This window comes from Psammomys obesus, unplaced genomic scaffold (genome assembly GCF_907164565.1).
Source record: "Psammomys obesus unplaced genomic scaffold, mPsaObe1.curated_primary_1811, whole genome shotgun sequence".
NCBI classification, from domain to species: domain Eukaryota; kingdom Metazoa; phylum Chordata; class Mammalia; order Rodentia; family Muridae; genus Psammomys; species Psammomys obesus.
In genome coordinates this window covers 34,516,069-34,542,627 of record NW_026596046.1, presented here as the reverse complement: position 1 = coordinate 34,542,627, position 26,559 = coordinate 34,516,069, and the positions used below count along the sequence as shown (strand labels likewise).

General features: G+C 43.4%; 1 protein-coding gene across 4 annotated transcripts in view; it reads right to left on the bottom strand.

Annotated features, from left to right (window-relative positions):
• Xrra1 (X-ray radiation resistance associated 1) overlaps nucleotides 1-26,559 on the bottom strand; it is a 64,241-nt gene that overhangs the window by 26,650 nt on the left and 11,032 nt on the right. For all 4 annotated transcript variants that reach the window (XM_055623089.1, XM_055623091.1, XM_055623092.1 and 1 more), the window contains exons 5-6: nucleotides 23,810-23,907; nucleotides 18,469-18,602 (exon numbers count right to left, since the gene is read on the bottom strand). In XM_055623089.1, coding sequence (XP_055479064.1) covers nucleotides 18,469-18,602; nucleotides 23,810-23,907 — 232 coding nt within the window. The remainder of the gene's footprint in view (nucleotides 1-18,468; nucleotides 18,603-23,809; nucleotides 23,908-26,559) is intronic.

Genomic DNA, 26,559 nt, shown 5'->3' with positions numbered 1-26,559 from the left:
ACACACACACACACACACACACACACACACACACACACACACACACAGCCTAGCTGTGAAGACACGTGTAGAGTTACAGAGAATAGTGGCTACAAAGCTGAGAGAGAGAGAATTCTGGGATGCTCTCCAGTTCTTGAACCTACAATCTCAACACAGACCTTGTCTATCTTTAAGAAAGACAAAATACAGTTATGAGATTTCTGGGTGTTCTTATAATGAATCCTTCTTTTTTGGGCTTATTGTAAAACTGACAGACTTCTATGAACGATTACCATCTTCTTAATGAACAAGGGGCAGGACAGATTCAAAAAGGACATTGGCAGCAGAGGGAATGGGGGTCTTTAGTAACAGGGAACTTTCTTCGAAAGACAACATTTGCTCAATGAGTTTTGAATACTGCTGTAATAGGGCAGGCAATTGCAAAACATCTGAGAGCTCAGAATGTCTAATGCTTTGGCTATAGAAGACCAGGCCACTGCCTAAAGGACTGCATACAAACATTTCCTAAGGATAAATTTTTCTTTAGTGATAATCCAGAGAGAAAGCTTCCTGGATATGTAAGCAATGTGGAAAGGGCAGACAGGGCTTATGAATGTAGATCATCCAGATATGTATGAGGCAATTCCTTACAATTGGGAAACAGCCTAAGAGGCTTTGCTCAGGCCCTGCCCAAAGACAACATGAGCCATGCATTCCATGTCAGCCAAGGACAGACTCTTCTAGAGAGCAACTAGAAAAATTAATGCTTGACATGACAGAACTGCTCTAAGCCTTGTTCTATCACCTGGATAGAACAAGAGATTCTGAAAATACCAGAAGACAAATATTTTGGGAAACTGCTATGGATTATCAGAGGCCGAAGTTTAAATTACAATTAGATGGAATTGAGATTGAAGGCCTAGTGGATACCAGAGCAGATGTAACAATAATTTCATAAGATTCTTGAAATCCAACTTGGCCACTTCAAAAGATATCTACACAGCTCCTAGGAATTGGGACATTATTTCAAGTCTGCACATCTCTAGAGTTTGGAACATTGTCTCAGGTGAAACAAAGTCTAAAATGGATTAAATGTTTAGGAACAGAAGGTCAGATAGGAAGATCAAGGCCATATGTGGCAGATATAGCCATAAATTCATGAGGAAGAGATCTACTGCAACAATGGAAAACAGATGAGCATTCCTCCAACTTCAGGGACAAGCCATAAAATAAGATGTGCTCCTGATAAAGACAGTTACAGACGTCCAGGCTGTCAATAGGCAGGACACAGCAGAAGTTGGCTCCCCAAATTTATAAGGATGACCACTCACTGCTGATGAGAGTACCAACTGTCCTACCATCAAGATGGCTAACTAACAAGCCTATTTGGGTAGAGCAATGGCACTTAAGTGAGAAAAAGGTACAGGCCCTAGAACAGTTGATCCAAGGGTAGCTGAAGGCTCAACATACAGAAGAGTCCACCAGCCCTTAAATTCTCCTAATTTGTCGTTAAAAATAAATCTGGAAATTGGAAGCCATTAACATATCCGAAAGCAATCAAGTAATTCAGCCTATGTGTTCCTTACAGCCTTACCCTTTAACTTCTTTGTTACTTCAGGCATGGCCTGTTACGGTGATTGATTTAAAAGACTGATTTTTGTTAGTACCCATTGAAGAACAAGACTGGCAAAAAGTTTGTTTTCACTATGCCCACATTTAAGCATCAAAAGCCAACTCAAAGGTGCCATATATTTGTAGAACAACCATTAGAAATAATTTGTAAACAGTTTCCTGAACCTTTAACTTATCATTATATGAATGATATCTTACTGGCTGACTCCAATAGATACTTAGGAAAAAACTGTTTGGTGTAAAGAGAATTTTTCCTTGTTGGGAATTACAAATTGCTCCTGAGATAAAAATACAAAGAGGAAACTGTTAATTATTTAGGCTATAAGATAGGTGCACAGAAAATCCAGCCACAGAAGGTACAGATCAGAAGAGATTGATTACAAACCCTTACAGATTTTCAAAAATTACTGGGAGATATTAATTGGCTACAGCCCACAATGGGATTAACTAGTCAAGAGTTAAGTAATTTATTTCAAACCTTACAAGGTGATTTGTACTTAAACAGTAAAAAATAAGTATCAGCTGAGCCTGAGAGAGAATTGGCTCTGGTAGAAAAAGAAAATTACAGGACGCACATGTGGATTGCTTGGATCCAAAGATGGATTTTATTTCAGTTATTTTGCTGTCTACTAATTCTCCCACAGGAATTCTTATGCAGAAAGAAGACAATATCTTAGAATGGATATTTTTAGCACACAGAGTAAAGAAATTAAAAACCTCAGAAAAGTTTTCTGAATTGATTGTGAAAAGAAAAATAAGACTTTGTCAATTATTAGGGACAGACCCAGCTGAGATTATGGTACCTTATACTAATGCTGAAATTACCTCATTATGGGTAATCAATGGGATTTGGCAAATAACTTAGTATTTTTTTTTTAGGAGAAATTAAAAACAGATACCTCAAAAGCAAGCAACTTCAGTTTATGAAAAGAACTAATTGTATTCTTTCTTGTATAGTGAGAGAAACATTAATTTCTAAAGCACCCATCTTTTCTACAGATTCCAGTAAATCAGGAATAGCAGATTATATCAGGAAACATAAGTAATTCGAAGCCTATATGCTTCTGTTTAAAAGTCGAAACTACATGCTATTCTCATGGTTCTATTAGATTTTCCAGAATCTCTTAACGTAGTTACTGACTCTCAATAAGCAGAGCTGTTTTGCATATAGAAACTGCTGACCTTATTCCAGATGACTCAGAATTAACTTTTTATTTATACAAATACAAAAGGTAATTCAAATATAGAACTCATATTTGGTCTTATACAGGTTTGCCAGGTCCACTGCTACCAGGAAATGAGGAGATAGATGAATTATTATTAGAAAGTGTGTTAGAAGCATCAAATTTTCATAAAGACATCATGTAAGTAGTAGAAACTTAAAAAAAAAGAATTCCCATAACCATAAGCAAAGGAAATTATTTTGTAAATGCTCAACTTGTTCTTTATATAATCAAGCTCCATTACCTGCTGGAGGGAACCCCAAGGATACCCATGGAAATAAAATTTGGCAGATGAATATATTTCATTGTGCAGAGTTTGGAAAATTAAAGTATATCATTATAGTCAAAATGTCAATTGTCTTCTGCCGTGAGTTCTGAAAAGTCTGATTCCATAATTACATACTTATTAAAAGTGATAGCTATCTTAGAGATACCTTTACACATTAAAACTAGAAATGCTCTGGCATATGTATCCAGTAAAATGCAACAATTTTAAAAAATATTATAACATGAAATATGTTATAGGCATACCTTTCAGTCCTACAGGTCAAGCAATTATGGAAAGATCTAACTGCACTTTAAAGGGAATGCTTATAAAACAGATATGAGATCTCCCAGAGATAGATTACATAATGCCTTATTAACTTTAACATTTTTAAATGTCAATAAGACAGGCATTACAGCTGCTGGAAAACACTGGATTTTAGAAAGAACTGGTAAATTAAATCAGTCTATATACTTTAAGGATGTGTTAACCTCAGAATGGAAATTAGGAAATGTTTTTAGTTCTACAGGTAATGAAAAGTGTGGATTCCTTCAAGGTTACTAAAGATTAGATTTGACCACCCATGGAAGACCTCCTGAAAATCTTGGATGCTAACATGGAAGAAGAGTCCCAGAAAAACAACAAACCGGGTGACACAAATGCTCATCTCCACAAGTGGGAGCAGCTCAGAGACTGGCTGAGACATAAATGTCTCTGTGTAGCCAATAAATCTTGTTGGTTACAGAGTCCTCATGACTTGCTTCATGCCATCCTTGTACATGGCGTCAATGAATATTTATATTACAGTTTGGTTATGCTCCCAAACAGACTTATAAAAATTGACAGATGCCTTTTACCTGCTCAAGCATAGGGCAGAGAATCTTTATTGGCTGATTTGTGCATACCACCCATACCATACACGTGCTAATGCAGAAATGCCCCTCTAATGTTACCTTTAAAAGTTAGGTATTTCAGAGCAAAGGGCCCAGATACCAACTAAGACAAAGCAACTAGTCCCAGATGATCCAGCTTCACATACTGCCTCATGTAGTAGAAGTTTTGGTTTCTTTAAAAACTCAGTTATGTTATATAAATATGTTTTGTTTTAATCCCAGGTGTGGAATATGGGATGCCTTAGTTTTGCCACAGTTGTTAACTATAATTGCCTCATGCAGGGGAATGGTCTTTGCCAGCTGCACTTAGTGGAATTCTGAGGACTCAGAGATGGTATAAATACCAGAGCCCAGAGAGAGGAAGAAAATGCTTCAAGGAATACTTCAAGATAAGTTAGTTGGAGGAGAAAGAAGGCTGCTGCTGTTTCGTTCTACTGCTGTGTTTGCTGTTTTGCTGGATTGCTGGATATTCTGACTATGAAGACTGGAAGTGCCCTGAGGAACTAAGTCTAAAGAGGTCTATGATCCCTGTCCCTTCTAACCTTCGTTCTCGCCTACGTAGTTGATTTTTTTTTTTTTTTTTTTTTTTGGTTGGGGGAGCTTGGTGGAAGGGAGGTAAAGGCATAAGAAACCAAAATAAAATAGACATAAAAAAATAGCACCAACAGCCTCAGCTGCTGTTTCCTCAAAACTTGCATCCAGGGCAGCTTCAAAGCAGCCAGCTTCAGGTAGTCCAGCCTCACAGACTGAACCTTCCTATCCCACAGATCCTGGGCGGTGAGTAAAACAGCCAGCTCTCCCAGGACTTGGCCATTTTTCCATTTTTTCTTAAGGTCTCCAAAAGATGCCTTTGCCCCAGACAGTGGGAAGCAATCTAAGAAAACAGAGCCTATATTCCCGAGAGGTGGGGTGGTGAGTATTGGTCATTCAGTGCATTATGGATGTTGGTTGTCATTTTGTGGGGTTGATTGCAAGTTGTTATTGCCCATGGTCAGGGAGAAAACAAAGGAAAGGAGGTTAGATTCAAGGATACCCCCTTCTCCTATCTAGTGTTAGGGAATAAAAGGGGGAAGAGGGAAGATAAAGGATGAAAGGACAAGGGATAGATAATAGTTTCAGCTTCTGGCAACACCCCCATTATGCTCTGAAGATGATGATGGGCACTGAAGAATCTCCACTTGGAGCTTGCTTCAAATGTGCCAAAGCTGGCCATTGTGCTATAAACTGCCCTTTACCTCAACAGCTGACAGTACACTGCCAAATGCTGGACAAACAGGACACTGAGAAGCTCATTGCTCCACTTTGCCTAGAAGGTATGACAGGCCTTCAAAATTCCTGCTTCACAGAAAAGCCTGTCAGATATTCTGGGCCTGGTGGCTGAAGTTGGACGCCCTACTGACCACAGAGAAACCTTCAGTGACTGTCCAGGTAGCCAGCAAGTCTCTGTCATTTTTATATTTTCAGAAGCTGCTTGCTCTGCACTTCCTGTTTATTCAGGAAAATTTATCCTTCTCAGATCTCTGATGGGGTTGAAGACTAGATAGTTACAGTCTTAAGTTTTCCTTGTTGTCACATTCAAAGAAGAAAGCTCACAAAATATATAAAGTTTATAAAGGTTGAAAGGCAAAAACTTATGTTGTGATGAATCTAAGAAAGTGTTTTAGGGTCCAAGAAGATATTTTAAGGTTGGTAAATTCAAGTTATAAAGGTTAGAAGAAAAGCACGAATAGTGACAGAATGCTTTAGGTACAGAATTTTGGGCTCAACAAGATAGGATAAATAATGGAGTACTTTCTCCAACATTGCCAAATACAAATGGACTGAATACTGTGAATGTAGCTCTTACCTGATAGTTCCCATAATGTTCTTATTGTATATAGTTTATTGATGTTAGAGATATAAATAAATATAGCCATTTCTTGGCCTAAAAGGGGCAGATGTTAGGGAAACCTTCCTTATCACTGAGAAGATATATCTTTGTATTTTCAATTGTATTTTCACTGTGTCAATAGAAAGCTAAGGGCTGGTAGGAGTTTGGTACTGTAATTTCTATGGCCCATCACAGGATTTTCTATTTGTAAATGCTTGTCCTTCCACACCTGCCCAAAAGATAAAGGTTGAACAGCCCTCAATGCCTTAAGACAACCAAAGAGATGGATTGGGTGTTGGCTTACTGCTGATTGGTTGTAATAAAGAGCTGATGGTCAACATCTGGGGCAGAAAGTAGGGGGGGAAGAACTTCCGGGCAGGGGAGACACTGGATGGATGCAAGCAGAGGCAGGAGAATGGAGGGAGATATGAAAGAAATCAGAGGGGACACTGGGGAGGAGCAGGGAGGTAAAGAGCTAGCCATGAGGTGAGGACACAGGCCAGGAAGTTGGGTTAAGTCAGAAGCAAGCTGAGAGTCTGCCCCAGCAAAAGGCCTAAAGCTTTAAACTATGTTTAAATCTCGTGAAGGTGGGTCAGTGAGCCCTGAATAGGAAGAAAGACATGACACACCAGGAGTCAAACCTTCCAACAGTCCTCCTGAGCACCACCACGGGGAGCACTTCCCTTTGCTTCTGTGGCAGTGATTGTGCCTTGACTTCCTAAAGTCTGCCCTAGTGAAAACATAGGAAAGGCTTTTGTTTTGTTTTGCTTTTGTCTATGAAACAGATGTCTTAAAAGAGGGACCAGCGCTGGTGAGATGGCCCAGCAGGTCCAGGCTCCTGCCACCACAGCTGACAACCTGTGTTTGGTTTCTGGGACCCACCAAGTAGAAGGAGAGAGCCAAGCTCCACAGGTTGTTTTCTGACCTCCACACATGTCCGCGCCCGTAATAAATAAGTCTATAGAACCCCACAATTACAAATGAATTGGGTGGGGGTTATGGGACCTAGTGGGAGAAGCCAACTACATCTGCAGCTCTCCTGCAGAGCTCTCCCCACTCTCTTGCCAGATGAAGTCTCCTAAGTGGCAGTTTACCAGGCGTGGGGAAGCTGAAGGTTCCAGCTCCTCATGCTAGAGATGGCATTTTCATTGTCCCTTGCCTATGAAAATGGATGACTAGCTTTTGAAATGGGGTAGGTAAATGTCTTTTTAGAAGCTGAGTACACACACATTGAGTGGTTGGACTTGGCCATAGGAATGCATGCTTCTGTAGCAGAAGTGGGGGCTGAGCACAGGGAGCCCAGAGCTCTAGCTCAGGGAGCACACCTGCTGTGTTTGCCCGTGACTTCTGGCAGACCGCTCTGGGCCCAGATCCTCCTGTCATACAGTAAAAGGTAATCTCTTTTTTTTACTTTATGCCAAGGGAGCCCCACAGCTCTCAAAGCACAGTGATTTCGGCTGACCTCCTGTTGCAGAAAGGGTCACATTTACTCTGCACTTGTTATATACAAGGCAATGAGTTTCTATTTGGTCCTGAAATATCCCCCAGAGATCATGTGCTAAATGCTTGGTGCTAGCTGATGGCATTATGGAACATTCATGGAAACTCCAGGATGTAAAACCTTATGCAAACAGTAGTTCACTACTGAAAACAGTGTATAACTTATCCCCGTTCCCTTCCCCATGTTCTCTCTCTGCTTCAACCACTGCATGTGTTCTAAGACACCCTCCATCAAGATGGTCTGCCTGGCCACAGCTGGAAACAAGGGAGAGACAGTGACCATGGATTAAGCCTCTGAAAGTGTGTTGTTTCATACATCATTTCTTTCCAGTAGTTTGTCATCATGACACAGAGCTAACTAACACAGGAGAAAGCAGGGGAGAAACTTGCTTTACTTTATGCAACAAGACTTCCCACTGAAAATTCCTAGAGTGGTGAATAATGAGCAAAAAGAAAAAAGATGCATAATTTTTAAACCAGCAAGAGATGTGGAGGCCACAAAGAAACAGTATACAGAATCTAAATCCCAAAGAGGGAACTGAATCTGGGAAGATGGGCAGCCTCAAAGGCACTGGCTGATTCTGTTGGAACTGAATTATGGCTTAACAGTCCGGAGAATCAAAGCCAAGAGTGTGCTGATAGTAGGGCAGCCAGTGAGAACCAAAGATGCTAAAGGGATGCCCACCCTCAGGAGGGCGTGAGCCAGACAAAGCCCCTCTCATCCTACAACCAGGAAAGCCATCTTGGAGTGAACAGGGATAGAGAGTTATCAACACTGTACCTCAAATCTGTGTCATCAAAACAATCAAAACAACCACTGTGAGTGTCCCTGGGCATTGGCCAAATAAATGGAAAGGTTTATGGTTTTGCAGAAAAGTGACATGAGTCAACTTCCTCTTGCATAGTAGAGAGAACCAAGCAAAACATACATTTTAAAACAATCTCCTTTAGGTGCCCCCCAAACTAATAAGCTTTGAGGAATTATGGGGCTGAGTTTTAGGAGGTGACCCTGAGGCTGTTTTTGCAAGGGCTGTCTGCCCACTACAGGAGTGAAAGGCAGGCTGGGAAGTTAAGACCCTCTGTTGATAGTGCCAGTAGAGGATCTCAAACCTTAGGTCTACAGTGTGCCACAAAATAGAAGACCAATAAAAATGCCTAGGGTGTTAAATAACTAAATCCTAAGAGGCAGTGTGTACTAGAAATAATTTCAGGTAATTTCAGTTACTATAATCGAATTAGGAAGGTTTAGAATTATTCATGTAAGATAACCAGAGACTCTCAAACCGACAAGAAAATAAGTGACTTAAGTTGTTCAAAGGGAGAGTTGGGACATCTCACTGAATTCTGTATTTGCATTTAAATTAGACACAATTGGGCTTAAATGAAATAGAAAAGCAAGGTCTTGCCTCATATTAGCTAATTCTGATCACTCACTATGACTGTAGCTACCATGCTGACCCACACCACACAGAACATTCCCCACACTGCAAGGAAAAGCACCACACAGTGTTAAGCTAGACTTAACACAAAGCATCGGACAATACCTGCAGTCGCTGAGGGTGTGAAAGGCACAGGGGGCCGCCATTCAGTGTGGGGACCACGGAGGTAAGAGGAAGACTAGAGAGCCCACTTGGGTTTCCCCACAGTTGGAATTAGACACACCAAGTGCCTGACAGAACGCCCACACGGTTTACTCAGTAACCAGCTGGTGGGCTGTTACTGTGGAAAATGCCACACTGCAGATCTAGGAAATTTTCTTCCCTAACTGAAAATAACCACTGTGATCCCGAGGTTACCGCAGAGAGCACTGCGGTGTGGAAGGGTAGGAACATGGAGGCCATTGAAGCCTATGACATTCCTGCAAAGTGCTCCTTGTCCACAGGTCATTTTTCAAGACCTGTGATTAGTCAGTCTTAACACCCTGACGACCCCAGTTCCAGCTGCTGTTGAGGATGTGAAATCTTCCTGCGGTAAATCAACAGAACTTGTGGTACTTGAAGTCTGAGGACTTTATCAGTTAACAAGGACTTCCAGATGTGTCTTGATCTGACAGGGACAACAGTGTATTCCTGTGTCCTCTTCCTTCAGAGCCATAGTAGCTTCAAACCCAATCATAATCAATCCACAAGGTTTTTCATTTTGTCCTACAGAAAACATCATGCTAACTGGACTTGGTGATAAGAGACATCACCCCTTACCCACTGCCATGGTTTAGTAAGATATGAATGTGCCATAGGCTAGAGGTAAACCACAGAAGCATTCTGGGGACTGCTACCTTGCTTAATTTTCTTGGCATCTGGATATCTGGAGCATGTTGAGCTGTATCTCCTGTACTTTGTACCACCTGTTGCTAAGAAAAACTTCATTGATCTTTTTTGGGTTTCAGAAATGACAAGTAAAGCGTTTGTGCCATTCAAACCATTGACTCATAATTATTTCCTGACACAACAGTTTTCAAGACAAGGTTCTGCAGCAGGTGGAGGGTGCAGGAGGAGCTTCTCTTCTGCTGGGCTCACTCAGCATGCCCACCGGGTGCTAAAGGTCCATAGCAACAGATGTGTCCTGCAGGCGGGGCTGCCATGCATCCTGCTTTTCAAGGGAAGCCTGTGTTCCTGCGTTTCCTCAAATGATGGCTGTTCTTTTGTTCTCCCTCAAATATGTTCAAGGTTTGATGATGCATGACAAGGCCGTGTTATAAATAGAACCCTCTGTAGGTAGAAATTGTGGAAATCATTAAGAGCAAAGTAATGCCCTTGTTCTGATCACTGTTTTCCTTTTGAAAATCAGTTTGGGCTCACTACTGTGTGTTGGCAGAGACTGAGCTCCTAAACACAGAACACAAAATGGCCATGTGACATGAGTCACTTATCATGGATGAGATGTCCCGAAGAATTGCCTCATCGAATAACAGAGATTTGCTTTTTAAAATAGTGAATTTTTCTTTTTCCTTTTTGGTTTTTCAAGTTTCACTGTGTAACCCTGGCTGTCCTGGAATCCACTCTGTAGACCAGGCTGGCCTTGAACTTACAGAGATGTGCCTGCCTCTGCCTCTTAAGGTGTGCACCACCACACATTTAAAATGTATGTAGTATGGAGTGCTGTGTGATGCTTTAACAATACCTACCTTGTATCATGTTTAAACCAGCACAAGCACATCCATTTTCTCTACCATCTACCATGTTATGATAAAATATTCCAAATATTTTTCTAAATATTTTTCTTCTCTTAAAACAGAGTACATACTTGTTATCTGTTATATAATTTATCCTAGTGGGTGGTAGATTATGGAAACTCAGTTATCCTATATACCCATAGCTTAATGCTTGCGTTGCCTCTCCTGGTCCTCCTTCTCCCAACTTCCCCAGCCTCTATTTTATTCTACTCTCAGCTTCTACGAGACAAACCTTTAAAGATTCTCTGTGTATATATACACATATCTGTGCAACTATGTGCATCCCTGTGCGCACGCGCATGTGTGTGTTTGTGTGTGTATGTGCATGCCAGAGGTCAATGTCAGGGTCTTTCTTTATCACTCTTCACTTTTTTTTTTTTTTTTTTTTTTTTTGAGACAGGCTCTCTCACTGAACCTGGAGGTCACTATTTTGGGCAGGCTGGCTGGCCAGTGAGTCCCTGGAATCCATTTGACTCTATCCCTGCCCTAAAGTTGGAGCTATAGGTGGGTGCACAAACGTGTCCTGACTTACCCACTGAGCATTCCCTGCCCCCTTTCCGAGACAGGATCTTGTGTGTCCTATGCTAGGACTGCAGGTGTGTGCCGCCACACCTGGTTCATGCAGTGCGGGGGCTGAACCCACGGCTCTCTACATACCAGGCATGTACTTCACCAGCTGAGCTAAATTCCCAGCAAGGATCAGCTGCTCTAGATTCCATGTATGAGTGAGATCTTGCAGTGCTTGTCTTTCTGTGTCTGGAGAAAGCGTTATTTAAGGTCAGTTTCCAGAAAGTTTGGAACACATGGCTTAGATTCCCATGGTGCCTTTTCCAGCAGCACCACTGTCTCTCCATGCCCACAATGAAAGCCTCGGGACCAGCTAACCTGGGAAGATGCCTCTGCTGCACTCACAAAACTATTTTGTGTGATATACCAACATCAGTAAAAAACGAGCTGTCATGATGTGGCTCTACACAGCAGTGAGCTTAGAGGGATGCACCTGACTATCTGTCTGCTTGCTTGGAGAGTCAGATCTTTCAAGGCCATTGGGTGAATAATAAAAGCTTGTTTAAAAAAAAAATGGAAAATTGCTAGCAGGGTGGTTCGGGGTGATCTCTGAATGAACTTTCAGAATAGGTGGAGGGTGTGGAGGCTATTCCTGTCCTCAGTAGATGTACACACTGCAGAGATCTCGGATGGACAAGGTGACCTAATTCCATGAATGTCAGGCAGCCAACTGGCCTCGCAGCAGGGAGGAGGACTATGCACTTCCCCTCGTCAAAGCACAGCTGTGCATCATCTGCCAACAGCACAGGTCACTGCTGTGCCCCAAAGGACACTCTTTGCGACAGAAGCTGCTATACATCCATCCTTCAAAAAGAAGTTTGTTTCTGGTAAAGTGATTCTACGCAGTTTGAGACACAGAGTCTCTTCTCTGCCCACAGTGTTCTACAGCCGGAACTGCAATATTATTACAATAATACTGTGTTGACTGGGTACTGACCTAAATACAATCTTTGTTTCTGCTTATCGCTTTGGGTCACTGTCTAGGGTCTATCATCCCTGACTCAGTCCTAACACTTTCTATACAGTAAGTCTAGAGGTGACAAGTTCATTAAGTGGACTAAGCTAAGCTTTTGCTTATCTTGAAATGTCTTAATTTCTGCCTTACCACAGAAAGACAATTTGATTTTATTTTTAATTGTGTGTGTACATACAAATGTAAGTGTACATATGAATGCAGGTACCCTGGGGGGCCAGAAAGTATTGAATTTCCTGGAGCTGGAGTCATAGGCTGTTGTAAGCTTCTGGATATGGGTGCTAGGAACCCAAGTTGGGTCCTCTGGAAGAGCAGTGTGCACTCAGCCATCTCTCCACCCCCTGAAGGACAGGTTTGCTGGACACAGGACTCTTGGTTGGCAGGGTTTTTGTTTTTAGCACTCTGAATATGTCAGACTTCTGCCTTCTGGCTGCTAAGTTGATGTGAATTTGTTGATAATCTTACTGAGACCCCCTTACACACAAGGAGTCGTTCCCCTTGTAGTGGTTTCACATTGCTCACCATCTCTGACACTGATTGTATTGTGTCTGCATGTGTGCATGAAGTCCACTGAGCTTCATGGATGTTTATAGTCACAGAAACTTGGGAGATCTGGGGTCACTTTTTCTTCAAATAATCTCTCTCCCTCCTTCCCTGCCTCTTTTCTTCCTTCCCCTCCCCTTTCCCCTTCTTCTTCCCTCTTTCTTCTTTTCTCCCCTTCCCTCTCCCCCAGCTTGCCCCTCTTCTCTCCCTGGGCTTCCATGGTACATACATCGATTTGCTTGTCTTCAGGTCCCTCTGGCTTTATAGAAGTCAGTCCTTTTATTTCTCAGACTTGGAAACTCTAATTGTCCTACCTTTAAGGCCACCAATTATTTTTTCCCCCTGCCTGCTCTAATCTGCTTTGGGATTTCTCCAGTGACCTTTTAACATCAGTAACTTTTAACTGTATAGAATTTTTGTTTTCTTTTCAGGTTCTCTCTTCACTATTTATATTTTCTTTTTCTTGGCCTTCTCCTTTGTCTTCTGATAGTTCTTTTGGCATCTTTACCACCATTGAATTTTTTATTCTTTAGAAGATCTTCCTTCATATTTTTCTGAGAGAGATTTCTATGTGTTTAGTTTTTATTTGTAACAGCCCACATGTTCTATAGCTTGGGTTTTTTAGTGGTAAAATGAATGTTGGAACCTGCTAGTGATAGCTTTGGAGGTTAGACTCTGTTCTCACTGAGGTTTGATGGGTTTGGCTTATTTTTATAATTTTGTAGGTTGTCTTCATGGCAAGGATCATTCTGAAGTATAAATGTAAGGTCTTCTCAGGTCTTTTCTGACCCTGTGTCTTTGGATATTTATGGGGAGTTACTAATTTTTTCCACATTACAATTGCTTTTGAATGTCCTAAACTTTCTCCGGCTCTCTCAAAGGGGTAAAGACTATTGGAGGGATGAAGAAACACTATCAGTTTTCAGGTTTCTCTAACTGAAGATGGGCTTGAACCTGTGTGGCGCAGGGAGGAAGCTGGGCCACAGTGGATGACTGACTACCTCTCCGTGCTTCAGGGTCACAAAACAGATCCCCAATACTTGGAGAGCTTTTCCCAGTTATACTCCAAAAGCATATCTGTGACTATTAACATGAGACTGGGATGTCAGGATGGGGCCAGCTACTGGGAAAAGAGCTGATAAAGTGAAATTATCAGCAGTTTTGTGACTAAACCTTCTTCCTCTGGAAGATATGTCTCCAGCAAGTTCCAGAGTCCCCAGTGGAGTCTCCTGAGACAGATTCTGTCAATGCACTTGCTGCTGAGTAAGGAGATAGATTCGAGGTGCTTCCTGTTTTGCCATATACCCCCATCCTCTGGTGAAATAGCCTTTATGATTCAATTACCAGACCAGGTATGCAGAGTTGGGGAAATCGGGACACTGACTTACAGTGGAAACATCACAAAAATTGGCAATCAATACGATGCTGGCTTTCTGGTTAGCATTCTCATTAAATACCTAGAGATTAGTGGAGGGAGGTGGAAGAATGCTCTCACAGTAATATCTGGAGGTGGAATACTGTTTCTCATTTTTCTAGCTTCAGGGTGTGTGGGGTACACAAGTCACAGCATGTGTGTGGAGTAAGAGGACAACTTTGTGAAGTTGGTTCTCTTCCTCCACCTTTACTTGGCTTCCAGGGATTGAACTCGGGTCATTAGGCTGGGGTGGCAAGTGCTTTAAACAGTGAGCCATCTTGTTGGCCCCTTCTGATCTAGAGGTTTGTCTTCTCAAGAGAGGCACTCCCTAGGGGTCACAAGAATAGTCTCACTGAACTAGAAGCTAATGTTACTAGTCACTCGGGTTTCTAGTTTCTTTGGACCATGAGGCAAGCAAAAATGGAGCCTGCTTTTGATGATATGAGCAATTATCAAATGTAAATATAGTGTTATTCCTCCAAGACCCAAAAGAGTACCTTTGGATTTATGTAATATTGATCTCCTCTTAGAGAGTCTACGACATTTAGCAAAAGTTACTGAAAAAAAAAATCATAGTAACCCTTAAAAGCTACACATGTAGTGCTCAGACTCTTCAGGAGCGAAGGTTGGACTCCAACTAGCTGAGGGTGCTGGCTGACAGTAACAGAACTTTAAAATGGATGATGGGAATTTATAAACATCTACTATGACCTTCTGACCAAGTAAAGAAAGGTGACTGTAAAATTATAAATATTTTCTTTCTTGTTTTATATGTACATATGAGTGTAGACATATAAGTTGCTAGGTGATCACTGGCTTTGTAACTTAGATTTCAGGTTATGAAACATCTGTATGTGTGGCTCTTCCTTCCTTCCTTCCTTCCTTCCTTCCTTCCTTCCTTCCTTCCTTCCTTCCTTCCCTCCCCTCTTCCTCTTTCTTCCCCTTCCTTCCTTCCCCTCTTCCTCTCTTTCTTCCCCTTCCTTCCTTTCTTTCTTCCTTCCTTCCTTCTTTCTTTCCTTCCTTCCTTCCTTCTCTCTCTCTCTCTCTCTCTCTCTGTTTTTTTGAGGCAGAGTCTCACTTTAAGTGTGTAACTCAGCCCACTGAGTTCATGGTATAACTCAGGCTACTCTCAACCCTCCTCTGCCTTTGTCTTTGAAGTGATGGGATTACAGGCAATTGCCATCATGCCTGGCTCCTAAATTTCTTTAGAGATAAAGTCATTCAGAGATAGCTACAGTAGCTGATAAAACTGCACCTCAGCTCACTTTGTGGAGGAGGGTGAGTGCCTTCAATATAAGTGACATGAAACCTGTGGTGGTTGTTACTGTTGTATGGAAATAAGACATGGACAAGAGAGATGTTAGGACTCCAAGGAGTGGGCGTCATCTGCCTCCACGCTGTCAGCCTTCACTCTTTCCCTCTATGTTCAGCACTGTACGGTAGGGGGTTGGAGACAACCACTTAACTATACCTGCTAGACCACCTTTTTAAACTGGCTTCCAGCAAGGTGCTATCGATGAAAGGGACTGGTAAGACCCTGCTGAGCACAGTAGATTGGGGGAAGATCTTCTGCCTGGCTTCTGGCAGCAGCAGCAAAGGACAATGACAATGGCAACTGTGTTGACAAAGGCTGAGGCAGTGGGCTAGAGCATTAGCGCAATGACCTCTCTAAAAGCCCCACTGGCAGATGCAGACTCCTGCCTCCAGTCCACCAGAGTTAGCTTCCAATAGCTGAGCACCGGCCCTCCTTCCTTCTGCTCTTCCATGCCCCTTCTCCATTTGACCCAGCAGTGTTCTAAGATTCCCGTAACCAATTCTCTCTACCTATCATTGTTAATTCTGGAGGTGGAATAAAGGTTTGTTGGCTATGAGCTTTAAAAGGGCCCTTATCTCTCGAGGCACATATTGAATATTTATAGATGATATATGAATCTTCTGATTCATTTGTGAGTAGAGTCACTTATAGCTGGGTACATTTTTCCTAAGAATAATCTGTACTTGGGTATGATAGGGTATATCTGTAATGGCTGTGTCTCAACCGTCACATTCTAACTACTGGGAGGTAGGAACATGGGAACTCACTTTACCATTTATTCTCCTCGCGTTAATCAGTCTGACCACTGCTGTGACAAACACCCATCAGAAGCAACTTGCAGGGAAGAATCATTTCTTTTGGCCAGTCCTCAAATCTCTTGATCCTGGGCCTACTAATGGGGGCCTGTACAGACATTACCAACCTCATGGAGGGCAGGAATCAGAGACAAGAATTGGAGAAGTACAAGATATCCCAAGGACCTTTCCCAGTAAGTGACTTCCTGCAGACAGGACTCAGTTTCTGGCACTTCCCAGAACAGTGCCGCCAGCTGGGGATCTATCCTTTACTATATGAGCCATCTGAGGGGATAATACATGCTCAAACCATAACTTTACTTTTACACACTTCTGAAATTTTCCATAATAAAATACCGATGATGATCTCTCTCTACTCAGAGCAAGCAAATCCTCTCTAGTCACAATACTTTTTTGAGAGTCTGACTGAGACATGTCTCATCAGCACAAAGGCAAACAAAGCTATGTTCAGGGGTCTAAGAGCACACAACAGGCACAGTGACAGAAGGTTACATATAGGGCTAGAACCCTGACAAATCCTGTCCCCACTGTGCCCCTACACAAATCCAGCAGATTAGTTTTTAGGACTTCAGATTTATAGACCCTTCCCTTTTTAAAAAATCTTTTTTAAAGTGTCTGCATGTGTGTCTATCACATGTATGCAGTACTCAAGGAGGCCAGAAGAGGGCACTGGATCCTGTGGAACTAGAGTTACAGATGATTGTTAGCTGCCATGTGGATGCTGAGAACTAAAGCTCTGACCTTTATGTAAGAGCAACAAAGTGCTTTGAACTGCTGAACCAACTCTCTAGTCCTCTTCTTTTTTTTTTATATAGGAGATAAGGTCTCATTATTTAACCCAGGTTGACCTTGAACTCCCATGATCCTCTAGCCTCAGCCTCTCACAGACTGGGATGATAGACACATGCCACCATGAATGCTTCTTAAATGCCCTTTTTATCTAAGTTAGTTTGAACTAGACTTTCAAAAATACAGCTTGGAAACAAAATAATCCTATCTAAAGAAACCCTAAATCCAGTGATCACTATTATCCCAACCCTTTGGAGCAACTAACTGCTATCATCATCATTGTCTTTGCCACCATATCTTTCCTCCTGGCAAGGGGCACCATCATGAGGGCTGTCACCATCAGCATCTCTATTGGCCAACATTGACGTTATATGAAAAGCACCAGGTCCTTGACTAGTTCCTGCAAATCGGAGATGAGTAGCTTTGAGAGTGCTCCTGCCCCACATGGAGAGGCCCAATGTGCCTGCCATCTATCCACCTCCTATAAGGGTACATGTTTAGGTGCCCATGTCTCAACAGACTAGCCAAGTATTAGATCAACCGGGAAAACATCCAGTTCACCTGATGGTTAGAGAAGAGAGCAAGTGGGATAGGAGCTGAGCCTTGGAGTATGAGCAATCTATGTGAAAAGCTATGCTGAGTTCTGCCTCTAGAGTAAACAAAGAAAAAGCTTGATTTGAATCTTGGCTCTATAAGAAACTAGTTTTGTAAATTTGGGGAAGTTATTTAACTTGTCTGTGCCTCAACCTCCTCATCTGAAGAATGGGATGATGCTCACCTATCTCATAGAAGTGTCAGGAGGATGAAAGTGTGGGGAATATTGTCTGGCACACAGTAAATACTATTTGTGTGTTATAATTCAGAAAAGAAAGTCAGGATGCTCTGGCAGTAGAAATGGCCTCCACAAAGGTGCAGAATGGAGCTGTGCAAAGCTTAGTTAGAGAGCAGCAAGCAGACTTAAGGAGCTGGAAGAGAGGGCTTACTAAGGGGAGCAGCTAGCCAGAGCAACACCCAATGCCTACAAAAGATCAGAGGCAGGGGAGCAGCTTTGCAGCGTGTGTGTATGTGTGTGTTTGTATACAGGAACACAAGTGCTTGTGTGCATGCACGCGCATGCATATGTATGCACATGTATATTCCTGTTCATTGTGTGTAGATGTGTGCGTGTACATAAGCATATGTTTTGAGAAGGTCTTACTATGCAGCCTTGGCTAGCTAGAACTTGCTATGTAGACCAGGCTGGCTAGAATGCAGAGAGATTGACCTGCTTCAGCCTACTGAATGCTGGGATTAAAGGCCTGCCCCATCATGCCCAGCTCAAATCTCTCAATAGCACACAGGATACATTGGAGGCACTTCCTGGAAGGATAAATAGGCAGCATTTTCACTTTGGGTACTCAAAACCTGTCTTAACAGAACTTCCAAGAAGAGCTGCTCTGAAGTATTCCTTTAGTGTCAGGCCCCAGACAAAGGCTCCTGAGGGGACACACAGGATAAACTCAAGGATGTAAAACTTACTGTTCTATGACAGCCATGTGGGGTGGTAGCGAGGTGAGCCCATTTCCTGTGAGGAGCAGCACGCGGAGATGCGGCAGAATCCCCAGATCACAGATGGCCTCCTCAGTCAGGCTGTTGAAGGAAAGGTCCAAGAACTACCATGCAAGAAAACAAAACAAAAGATGGGATAAACAGAAGCAACATGTGACAGGAGGCGGGAGGTGGCTGTGCTCCCCTCCTCCACTGCCAGGAACCTATCTCCCACAGGATAAAATCTCTCGGTTTAACATTCACTGCCTGTTGGAGTCAGGTTCATCCCTCTTTCAGTCTTAGCTGCCACTGCACATCCCTGTTTCAGGCTCTTCCCTGCTCCTTGCCTGTCATTCTTTTTATGTTTCCACTAAAAGAATGCCCTTCTCTGGGAATCCCAGTCCCAGAGGGCCATCTCAGAGCTGCTTCCTCACAAAATACTTCCCAAACCTCAGCCAGATGGACTGTCTCCCAATCCTGACTGTCTGTTTTATCTAAACTACTCCTGTTGTCGAAAGCTTCGAGTCTTAAGATAACTAGAGATGTGCCTTGTACTATGTCTGGCACATAGTGAAAGACTGGATCATATGCCTTTGAGGTCAGGGGCCATGTCACCACTGCACCGAAGCCTTATAACTGAGCATAAGCCCTGGCACAATGCAGACCTACATGAAAGTGAACGGAAATGAACTAGCTTAAAAGGACAATGAGTTCAAGTGGTCACTCCACCATCAGCTGTCCTCTTTTTCCTCCTCTTCCTCCTTCTCCTTCTCTCCTTCCTTCCTTCCTTCCTTCCTTCCTTCCTTCCTTCCTTCCTTCCTTCCTTCCTTCCTTCCTTCCTGTCCTTGTTGTTCTTGTTGCTGTTCTTGTTCTTCTTGTTGTTGTTGTTCTTCTTCTTTCACCATTAATCATCATCACCACCACCCCAAACTGAAGGCTTATCTTGTCCTTACCCTGTCAGAGCTCCCACTTTTCTTGAGCTGCAAGCTATCTATATCTGTCTATTAGGAAGTGGTCTGCTGGGCTCTTTTTTTGTGGATGGTGGCTAATACAGAGAGAGACTCGCAATGTGATCCAAGTGCAGAGAGTAAGCGGCTGTGGAGTGCTTGGCCTTAAATGGGACACCCATCTCTGCCCCTTCAAGGCTCAGGGGATACCACAGAAGAGGAGATGGAAGGGTTTTAAGAAACAAAAGTTGGGAGGAATACTGGAGAACTTTCTCCTGGATATGACATGGATGGTACACTCATGACCTGACTGCAGTTGTGGTCACCTGCACAAGACTGGGCCCATCAACCATTTATCATAGAAGATACAAGAACAAGAAGAAAGGGCTCACGGGGCCCCACCTCTCTCGGAAGGGCTACTGGTTGCTAAGAGTGGCAAAGGAGGGTGTCAACTTCCTTCAGTGGTGACAGGCTGTTCAGTTCTAGTAAATAACCTCCTACCTATGCTCATGTAGGCACCCCCCCCCCACATTATTTAAGTAGGAGGGGGACTTGGCAAGAAGGGTTTCAGCAGGAGAAGAAGGGGGATGAAACAGGTTACTCAGGGTAGAAAGGATTAAAATTCTCTCTATGCATACGTGAAACTGTCAAAGGATAATAAGTAAAAGTTAAAAAAGTTATACTGCTGGGATAGATGTCTAGACACATACCACAAGCCAAAAAGGCAGTAACAGTCAAATCTGCCAGAATATCAGGATAGGCTTCGCACAGAGGCAGTGTTTGAGCCATCATCAGACCAAACAGTTAAAGGCATAGAGAACTGATGTGAGAGAGGCATGAGACAGGAAGCAGGAAGCAGCCATGTTGCTTGTGCTGAGAACTGCAAAGGCTTTGGTTACCAGTGAAATTTGTAGTGTGGGAGAGTTTGATGAGACTGGCCAGGACGTGAAAGGTCCTAAGTATCAGCAGGAGAGACAGGGTTTAAGGTGCACAGAACAATGCCATCTCACTTGGCTGGAGCAAGAGGAGGAGCAGGGCTTGGGAAAAAGCGCAGGTAAAGATGGGAAAATCCTTGTCTCTCATACTTGTGTGTGGACTGCCAAGGCCTGTGGATTTTATTTGTCTCAGCGTCTCATGTTCCTTCTAACCCATTCCTCATACAGTAGTCAGAACTCGTTTTCTAAAACACAGCTCTGACCACAGCATGCTCCAGTTTAAAACTCTGTGATCTCTATTCCGTAAAAGAGTGTCAGCCCTTAGCAATGTGTCTTAGGAACCCCGAGGTCTGCCCTAAGCCACCTCTGCAGGCTCACCCAGCACTTCCCCCCGCCGACTCTCACTCCCCACCCAGCATTTCCCCACCGACTCTCACTCCCCACCCAGCATCCCCCCACCGACTCTCACTCCCCACCCAGCATTTCCCCCACCGACTCTCACTCCCCACCCAGCATCCCCCCACCGACTCACTCCCCACCCAGCCACTCTGAGAAGATTCACTGGCATTCACGCTCAAGAGCCAGCAGGCCGAGTCCAGCCTGATGCTCTTTTATGCTAATGAGCTAAGAATGAGCCTTAACTTAAAAATAAAAATATGAGGCCAGGATAGGTGGTACATGTCTTCAATCCTAGCACTTGGGAGACAGGAGCAGGCAGATCTCTGTGAGTCAAAGCCAGCCTAGTCTACAGAGTGAATTCGGGACAGCCAGGGCTAAACAGAGAAAGTCTGTCTCAAAAAAAAAAATTGTGTGTTCCATTTGGCAATTATGAGAAGTTCAAATTTCAACATGCTTGTTTGCCTCCATTCTGTCTATAGCTCTCTCCTCACACAAAGGTATGGATGATTACTTATGACAGTCACAACTACTTATGAGCATACAGACCTTAAGTTTAACATAATTTCTTGTCTCTTACGGAAAAAAATTTGTGAACCACGATTCTAGCTGCTTTGGATATTTAATGTTGGATCCAAATTTGCTTTCATGAGGGGTAGCTTAAAGAAATATACAGTTGTAGAATCATAAAATTTTAGAGTTAGCCTAGATTTTACAAAGGCGGAAAACTTTATCCTCAAGGAAAAGTTATTTGGGCAAGACAAAGTGCTGTCTGGATAAAGACTAGACAAAAGGCCTTCCAGCTAGGGAAGGGTCCTTCTGGCTAGTTTTCAGATTCGTAAACAGAGGATCAAATCACAGCAAAGGCAAGTTTTCCAAAATCGACTATGGAGGAATTCTACTCTGGGCTGCTCCCCTTGGGGCAGGTTCTCAGACAAACAAGGACAGATGATCCCTCTTTATCTGCTGAGTCACACTGAGTTTCATCACATATCCAAGCATTCACCACTGTGAGATGCAAACTCAGGCTATTTGACATGTTTATCTCTTTTCCTGGGGAGCCCTTGCAAATCACAGAGAGAAGAGAACAAATGACTAATCCAGAGGTTTCCGTTTCTCATTTATATTCTGCATCCTAAAATGAGTTTCTTTTTCTTTGTAGACAAATGCCTTTGGATAAGGCTGGGTCTGTAGGATAAATAATCATCAGATGCAATCAAATTACAAAGTGGGGCATGTCCAAGGTCAATCACGATCGACCTTAGATCCCAAGCTAATCGTAATCACTCAGAGAGTCGATATGATCATATCCCTCTGGATGGCCACTGGTACTTGTGGCATCTTTGGGATAGCAGGAATCTGAAAGGAGGAAGACAAGATTCATGGCATAACATATAACTCTGGGGGGAGTTCAGTGACTGTTCTCTGAAAAAGTCAAAGCACAATGGAAGTCCATGAAAAGCACCTGGGTCCAGGAGGCAGAGAAATGGCTCCTTGGATCTCTAGTATCCAGGATTTACCTCCCACTGTTGACACCAAAACATAACACAGACGATGCTTTAACTTAGCTCCAAGCTGCATCAGTTACTTCCTTTGGATTTTATTGGACTATGAGAGTTTGCCTACGGAATAACTCCAAGGACCAGCTCCTGTCCAGGGTCAGAGCAAACTGCCGCCATTCTCAATATGACTTGAACCAGGGGGGAAAGTCACCATTGCATTCAGCACAGGATGTTTTCAGCATGTGAGGTGGACACGCCCACCATCTTGGGAAGATGCTCATTCCAATTTGTCAAAGTGTTTCCAAACTCTGGCATAGGAAGGCTCTCAACTCTTTGAAAAGGTCATTTTCTTGAAGACAAGGTAAGTGAGGCACACATGAAGCCTGGCTGACCTTCGATGTTTGCAGACTGAAGCTACCAAAGCTAGCAGCAATAGATGTGCTGCGGAAGTGTGAAGGGAAATGCTTTACTCTAAGGCTGACACAGGGAAGGGTGTACCACTCAGGGAGAGAGTGAGCCTGGCCAGGTGGCTGAGCCCCACTTCTGGTGCTGTTCTCCAAACCATGTGTGCAGTGATTCTTAGGTAGGGACAAAAACCTTCATTCCCTCCATTCTTTATCAAAGTCAAAGGAGGTAATAAAGTATGAGGATATGCAGACCAAATGGCCTATATTTTCTATCCCAAGGTTCTGAGAATAACAGGGATGTGTGTGCACCTAGAACGTGCGCTGAGTTTACAGGGGCCTATTTCATCCAGCTTCATCTCTGGGTCAATGGACGAGGGAAGCCTGTACTAACCCAGCCCAGTGGAACCAGCCTAGTTTACTGAGGTCAGGGTGTGTCTTTGGTATCGGCCACAAGGTCTCTAGCTCACTGTATTAGGCCTTTAACTTCCATAGCCCTCCAAACACCCGAGCAGATACATTTCCTGAGAAATTCCTCTTCCTAGGATACTCCACTTAAACTCACTTTTCTGCAGTTTCTCCTGAACATAAATGGTCCTTGGCACTTATATTCCAGGATCATACACCTTGGCTACAGGTACCTATCTACCACTAGTACCACTAACACTATTACCACCACCATCATCACCACTACTACCATCACCATCACCATCACCACCACCACTATCACCTCCACCATCACCACTACCACCTCCACTGGCATCACCACCGCCGCCATCACCACCACCACCACCACCACCACCACCACCACCATCATCACTACCATTACCATTACCACCACCTTCTCCAGAGGCCAACCATAAAGCAAGAGCCTAGCAGAGACAGCCCAGAGAACCTTTCCCCAAAATCACAATCTTGTTTTGTTTTTGAAACAGGGTTTCTCCATGTAGCCTTGGCTGTCCTGTGTCTCAATTAGTAGACCAGGCTGGCTTCCAACTCACAGCAATCCACCTGCCTCTGCCTCCCTGAGTGTTGGGATTAACGGTGTGTGCTACCATGCCTAGTTCAAAGTTACAATCTGCAAAGCCCCCTATACTCATTGCTTACAGGGAACAGGTAGGATCAAAAACTTCCTACCTCCAACTTACTTCCAATGTCTTGAAGTCTCCATATTTCACATAGACTGTCTTGATGCCATTGAATGCCAGCTCCAGTTCCTTTAGGGCTGGAAATGTGTGAAAGGCATCTGCATGGACAAACAGAGAGAATCTTGAATTTGTAAAGACTTAAAGAGAAAGATACTGAACATTCACTGAGCTTCCACAGCGGAAGGCCAGGTGCTATGGAAGATTCTTTATATCTCCATCCTCAAATCTCCAACCATAGGGCTGGAGTGATGGCTTGGGGGTCAAGAGAATTAACTGCTTTTGCAAAGGACCAGAGTTTAGTTCCCAGAATGCACATGGGGTAGCTTCCAGTTGCCTGTTACTCTAGCTCCAGGGGTTCCAGTGACCTCTCCTGGCCTCTCTGGGTACCTGTATCATGTATATCACACCCTCAAATACACACACACACACACACACACACACACACACACACATCACATCACATATGCATACACAACACAACTGAAAATAATGTTTTAGAAAGTTCTAAATCTCTAACTGCACTCACTAATAGAAATTGTGACATTCATTCTATGGCTGAGGAAATGAGGCTCAGGAAGCTGAGCAACTTGTTAGAAGTAAGATTGTTGGTAAGCGGGGAAATGAAGGACTGAATGTAAGTCTGCTCACATGCAAAGCCCATTTAAAAATTATCTCTCTGTTCTCTTTTTCTTCCTTCCCAATCCAGAGATGAACCTCAGGGCCTTGTGCATGCCAGGCAAACTCTCTACCACTGAGCTGCACTCCCAGATAATCTCTACCACTTCTGATTAGAGCTGCCAACATGCCTACCCCAAATAGTCAGACATCACTGAAAAAAAAGTGTTCCTTCAATCCCAACTGTTTAAAATTCCATGTATATACGTCATATTTTCTAATGTATGTGTCAAAATACATTTTCTTTTTATAAGCACCTATATTGTGGCTTTTCCCCTTTAACAGTATGACTTGAAGATCATTCCATGTTAAAAACAGATTCATCCAATGGTTTAGCTACCTTCTAGAACAGACCTGACCTAGTTTAACCCTTTTCTGTTGGTAGCATTTGAGCGATGTGGGTAAGAGGTGATCAAACACTGCCTCCTGCATGATAACTGGATCTCAGATTCACTTTCTAGCCCTGGCTCCCTGGTAACCTCAAGTACATGCTATGATCACTGTGTTAGTAGGCAACTATAGCTTGTGGTAAAAAAATGACTGCACACTGGTAAATCATGTCTGGGCCGGGAGAGAGTCTAAATTATACCTCCAGATGGGGTGCTTCTTGGTAAGTGGTGACTCTATGATCAGAATGTCCTTCATGGGAAGGCTGCAGGCTACGGGCCTATGGAATGTCACAAGGGACATCAGTTCCTGGGGTCGATGAGCTTTCTAAGCAAGGGCAATTCCTGCATTTACTCCTGAGTTTCTGTCCTGCGCCTGGAGTGACACTGGGCTAGTGGGCAGCCCTGCTGGATGGCCGGCCACGGGGACTCCACAGAAGGACTCCTGGAGCTGCAGAACTGGCACCCGGTGCAGAATCTCTTAGACCTGGTGTGCTGGGCAGCCTACAAAAGCTGAGTCAATGTTCAGCAAAGTCTAACAAGAGACTGTCTGCTGGGAGTTCCCTAAGTCTCTCTGTATAGAATATACCCCTAGAAATGGAACTAATAAAGGCAGTTACTCCTTCAATTTTTTAAAGATAGATTTCTTTATTTATTATCTGTATGTGTGCCCGCGTGACTTCATGTGCACTGAGTGTATGCAGAGCCCCATGGAGGCTCAGATACTTGGAACTGGAATAATAGGTGGCTGTGAGCTGCCCCCAGGGAGCCTGGAAATTGAACCTGGGTCTTTCGCAAGAGCAGCAAGTGCTCTTAACAGCTAAGCTGGCTCTCCAGCTCTGTTTTATTTAAATTTTAAGAGATACTACCAAATTACCCCCTCAGTGTCCCACTGATTTCTTATATTTTATTGTCTCCAAGAGTATCCACGTCTACACCAGTGTGGGCAGCTATTAGTCCTTTTTATACTTGCCGGTATTTGATGGACATAAAAGAGTATCCTCGTGCTGTTTTCATTATTATAGGGCTGATCACCTTTACACATGCCCTTTGGTCTGTTTATGCCGAGGCAGCTCCTAGCAGATAACACTTCCTTCTAAGGCAGGGATCTCATTAGATGTTCCTTTAGAAGCTCCTCTCAAACTCAATGAGACAAATCAAGCTTACCTCATTAGCGCCCCACTTCGAACTTTTTCTGAGTATCCCCTTGATTCAGCCCTTATATCCCCTCAGGCTGCCAAACTCAGTGGTTCCCGCCTCGTCCCAAATCACTTTCAGTCCCCTTCACTCCACCTGTCCACAGCTTCATCTCCTCTCCCATGGTAAACTGAACTGAACGTGGAAAAGCAAACAGGTCTCCCAGTCTCCATTTTTATCTCTTAGAACCCACCCTTCCTCACTGAGCTTCCCTGTTTACAATCCTTCTAAGACTCTTCTGTCTGGAGGATTAAGTTCAACTCTCGAAGCCCTCGTAGATCAAGTCCCTGCCAACGTATCTAGCCTCAGTTCTTTTTCCTCATGCATCTCCTATAAACAATCTTCCTGACCAGGTAGTACCTTTCCACAGCTGCTCCTCAACTCAAAACATCTTTACTAATTCCTGAGTCTCACACATACATACACACACACACAGGTGCGCGCGCACACACACACACACACACACACACACACACACACACACACACACAC